The 3476-nt window shown below is 49.3% G+C and overlaps 1 protein-coding gene across 1 annotated transcript; it reads right to left on the bottom strand.

Moving 5' to 3' along the window:
* Positions 1 to 1685: 1685 nt before the first annotated feature.
* Positions 1686 to 2748, bottom strand: LOC119301745 (calmodulin-like protein 2). The gene has a single exon (XM_037578727.1). It carries the CDS (start codon positions 2439 to 2441, stop codon positions 1905 to 1907), a length of 537 nt encoding a protein of 178 aa, XP_037434624.1. The 5' UTR covers positions 2442 to 2748; the 3' UTR covers positions 1686 to 1904.
* Positions 2749 to 3476: the final 728 nt, after the last annotated feature.

Raw genomic sequence — 3476 nt, 5'->3', positions numbered from 1 at the left:
TGAGCATCTCTGCGATCTCCTTCAATTTCGACGCGTTGTTAGCTTTCTAGAGACCCACACAGTAAAATAAAAAAGAGCATGCGGGAAAGACAAATTCAAATGGAGACTTGATCAATGTCTTCACATAGATTGCATTATTGCACGAGAGCCAGATGGCCCAACAAATATTAACCAAACCCACAATATAGAATTTCTCTCCGGCGGGAAAAACAAATGACACCATGCATAGAATTGCCAAATACTATTGGGACAACACTCGGTGCTAAATATCAAACCTATTGTTCGCCAGACAACTCTAGCAACAGAACAAATAAAGAACAAGTGTTGTGCAGTTTGAATCTGATCACAAAACAAACAAATGGATTACTAGACCATTTTCCTTCCTCATAACTTCTCTAGTTTTTTTTAGCTGGGAACATAACTTCTCTAGTTAGCACAACCTTTTGAAGAAACTGTCATAAGAAAACCTGATCTTTAGCACCAGAAACATAATTTCCCAGCCGCTGGTACATCGACTTGGTGGTGAACTCACCTTTCTTGTTCATGAACTAGGAAATCTTACCAGGATCATCATTTCTAGGTATGGATGCAACTTCATCTGTCATCCCGGCCTCCCTCCACACCGCGTAAGTAAATCAGGTGACAAGACAATATGCGACGAAAAGCTAAAGTACGGTTATATTTTCCAAATCACCGACAGTACATTTCTATTCCTGGTTGTGACAAATATTATAAAGATCAGGATAATGTTCATTCAAATTATTTTTATTGTGAATGATAACATATTTCCATGACCCGCAAAAAAAGATAACATATTCCCATAATATAGCAATATCGCCTTTCTGCAGGAGAAGTCTACGCCTAATAATCAAAAACCTTTAATTTCGTGATACAAGCGGGAATCAACAACCTAGTTTTTATCGATGTGATAATTTTTTATGTCTACAATATTTGGCTTTACTAATACGCAGCCAGATCGCCAGTCGAGCCTCAAGCTTTCACCGCCATTTCAAAAGGAGAACAATATTTTATTTTCCAATATTCTTCGCACCCGAGCCTCCTTTTTTAGTAGAATCTATACACACCCTCGTCCATCAAACCATGCGATTCTTATTCCACATAAACTTTCTTCTATGTTTATCCCCTTTTTCCACAAGAGAGTAATTCATCACGAACATGGACATGTCATAGGACGTTAAGCGAGTCAAAACAGAATTAAACAAGCGAGCCAAAACGGAATTAAACAAGATGGTTCTAGGCTTCCAGCCATGTAGATAGTGTCAACGCTACGTGGTGATACATCATTTGCAGTTGACTGTTGACATATTCCTGTTTCAAGCAGAGACTATTCACATCGTGATACGATGAAGAACACATGACATTCGTCAAGAAATTAGTTGCTGAAATGACGAGCCGGCCCGGCCTTTGTGTCATTATAAAGTTGATGCAATGCAAAAGTTGAATGCAATGGTAGAACCGTGCCGATATATGATTCATCCAAGAAAAATAATTTGGTGAAAAAATTTTATATTATTATCTTTTGCATGATAATATGCATCCTTCTCATGCAGAGGACAGGGGTGTCCTCCGTTTTCAAAAGAAATATGTGTCCCACTCATATCATAAAGATTATAGTACAAGTTAAGTAAAGACCATCTCGTAAAAGACCGATATGCCAAAAATAATTTGATAAAAATATTCTAAATATTTGCTCCATGGCTAATATACATAATCCCATCAAAAGCATATGTATTGTATAAAGAATCGGATTAAAATACACACGAGATTGTGTGCACGGTGCACCATTCGGCTCCATTCGGGCCGGAAAAAGGACAAGTAAGCAGAACGAACGAACAAACAAACGAATTGAGCAAATCATCGGTGATCGGACGCCGGCGGCCACTTCACGAGCTGCTCCTCTCCATGAAGGTGAGGAACTCCTGGAAGTCCATCCGGCCGTCCTTGTTCTCGTCATAGGCGTCGATCATGCGCTGGCATTCGGCGGCCGCGACGCCGGCGGTGAACCCGAGCGACCTCAGCACGCTCCGGAGCTCTCCGGCGTCGACGAACCCGTCGCCGTTGCGGTCGAAGACGCGGAACGCCGCCGCGGCCTCCTCCACGGTGGCCTCCTCCTCCTCGAACAGCGCCGCCGCGTCCTCGAACCCGACCGAGGCGGCGCCGCCCGCGCCCATCACCCCGAGAACCACGTCCAGGTCGACCTCCGAGGCGCCACTCGCCGGCGCAGGCTGCGCTGGCTCCGGCTCCGGCGCGGGGGCGGCCGAGCGGCGGCTGGCGGAGGAGGAGGAGGAGGTGGAGGACTTGACGAGGGCGGAGAGCCAGACGAGGACGACGTTGATGGAGATGGTCACCACGGCCTGCGCCACGGAGAAGTTGAAGTAGGACGCTGCCGGCGCCGAGGAAGATGTCATCTCCATGTCCATGTCACTCTGTCTGTGCCTGTTTCCTCCGCTCTGGTTGCCTTGGTGCTTGCTTCTTGCTCGCCTCCGAGATGAGAATTGTCGCTGCGTGCTGGATGCTATTTGCCGAGCCGGAAGGCTTGCATATATAGTCCCGGGTAGCCTCGCGAGAAGGCGGGAAAGAAGTTGGAAGGGGGGACGGACGACGGCCGGGACTTGGGAAGAAAGCCGGGAGCGAGGAAGGTTCCCGGAAGCAGGGAGGCGTGGTGGAAACGCCGGACCGACCGAGCGGTCGCCGGTTCGTGCCTTGTTGTCGTGCGCGCGCGGGGGGGGGTTCGAGGGAGCTTCGCGGCGTGGAAACATGGGCGGGTCGACGTCGTCTGGTCATGGCGCACCGGCGACCCGACCGCACTCTCGGTTGGGGTTGGCGTTGGAATTCCACACAGCCTCTCTCCTCTTTCCCTAGCACGTCGCTTTCGTCTCGTCTCTGGTGGATCCGCTCGTCTGCTACTCTTTCCGTTGTCGGGTTCCTCCTGGTTGATTTTTCTTTTTGCGACTGATTTTTGATTGATTTCGATAGATATATGTAGGGTGGTGGACTGGACGCACGGACCTGGTGGTATACGTGTTCAAGAAAAATTAGACAAAGTGTGTGTGTGTGCGTGTGTGTGTGTGTGTGTGCGCGCGTGTGTGTGTGCGTGTGCGTGTGCGTGTGCGTGCGTGCGTGCGTGTGTGCGTGTGTGTGCGTGTGTGCGTGTGTGTGACCTGGTGGTATACGGCGACCGGCGTGAAGGAAGGTTGGTGAGTTGGCTGGAGAGCTCTTGACCCGATTTCGTGGTGGACTCGACCAACGGCGGAGCTTCGTGGGAGCGAACCTGGGCCCATTTATTAAAGCCCATAAGGCCCATTTTCTTATCTACTCGTTGCACCCAGCGAAGCGACCCAGTAAGCGAGCGAGAGCAATTAGATTTCACGTTTGATCTGTGACAGCTGACGCATGAGAGTGGGGGTGGGGCACCGTACCGGCGGACTGGCCGGCGGCCGCTGTGGCTTGTCGGC

This window comes from Triticum dicoccoides, chromosome 5A (genome assembly GCF_002162155.2).
Source record: "Triticum dicoccoides isolate Atlit2015 ecotype Zavitan chromosome 5A, WEW_v2.0, whole genome shotgun sequence".
Taxonomy (NCBI): domain Eukaryota; kingdom Viridiplantae; phylum Streptophyta; class Magnoliopsida; order Poales; family Poaceae; genus Triticum; species Triticum dicoccoides.
This window is presented reverse-complemented; position numbering and strand designations above follow the sequence as displayed.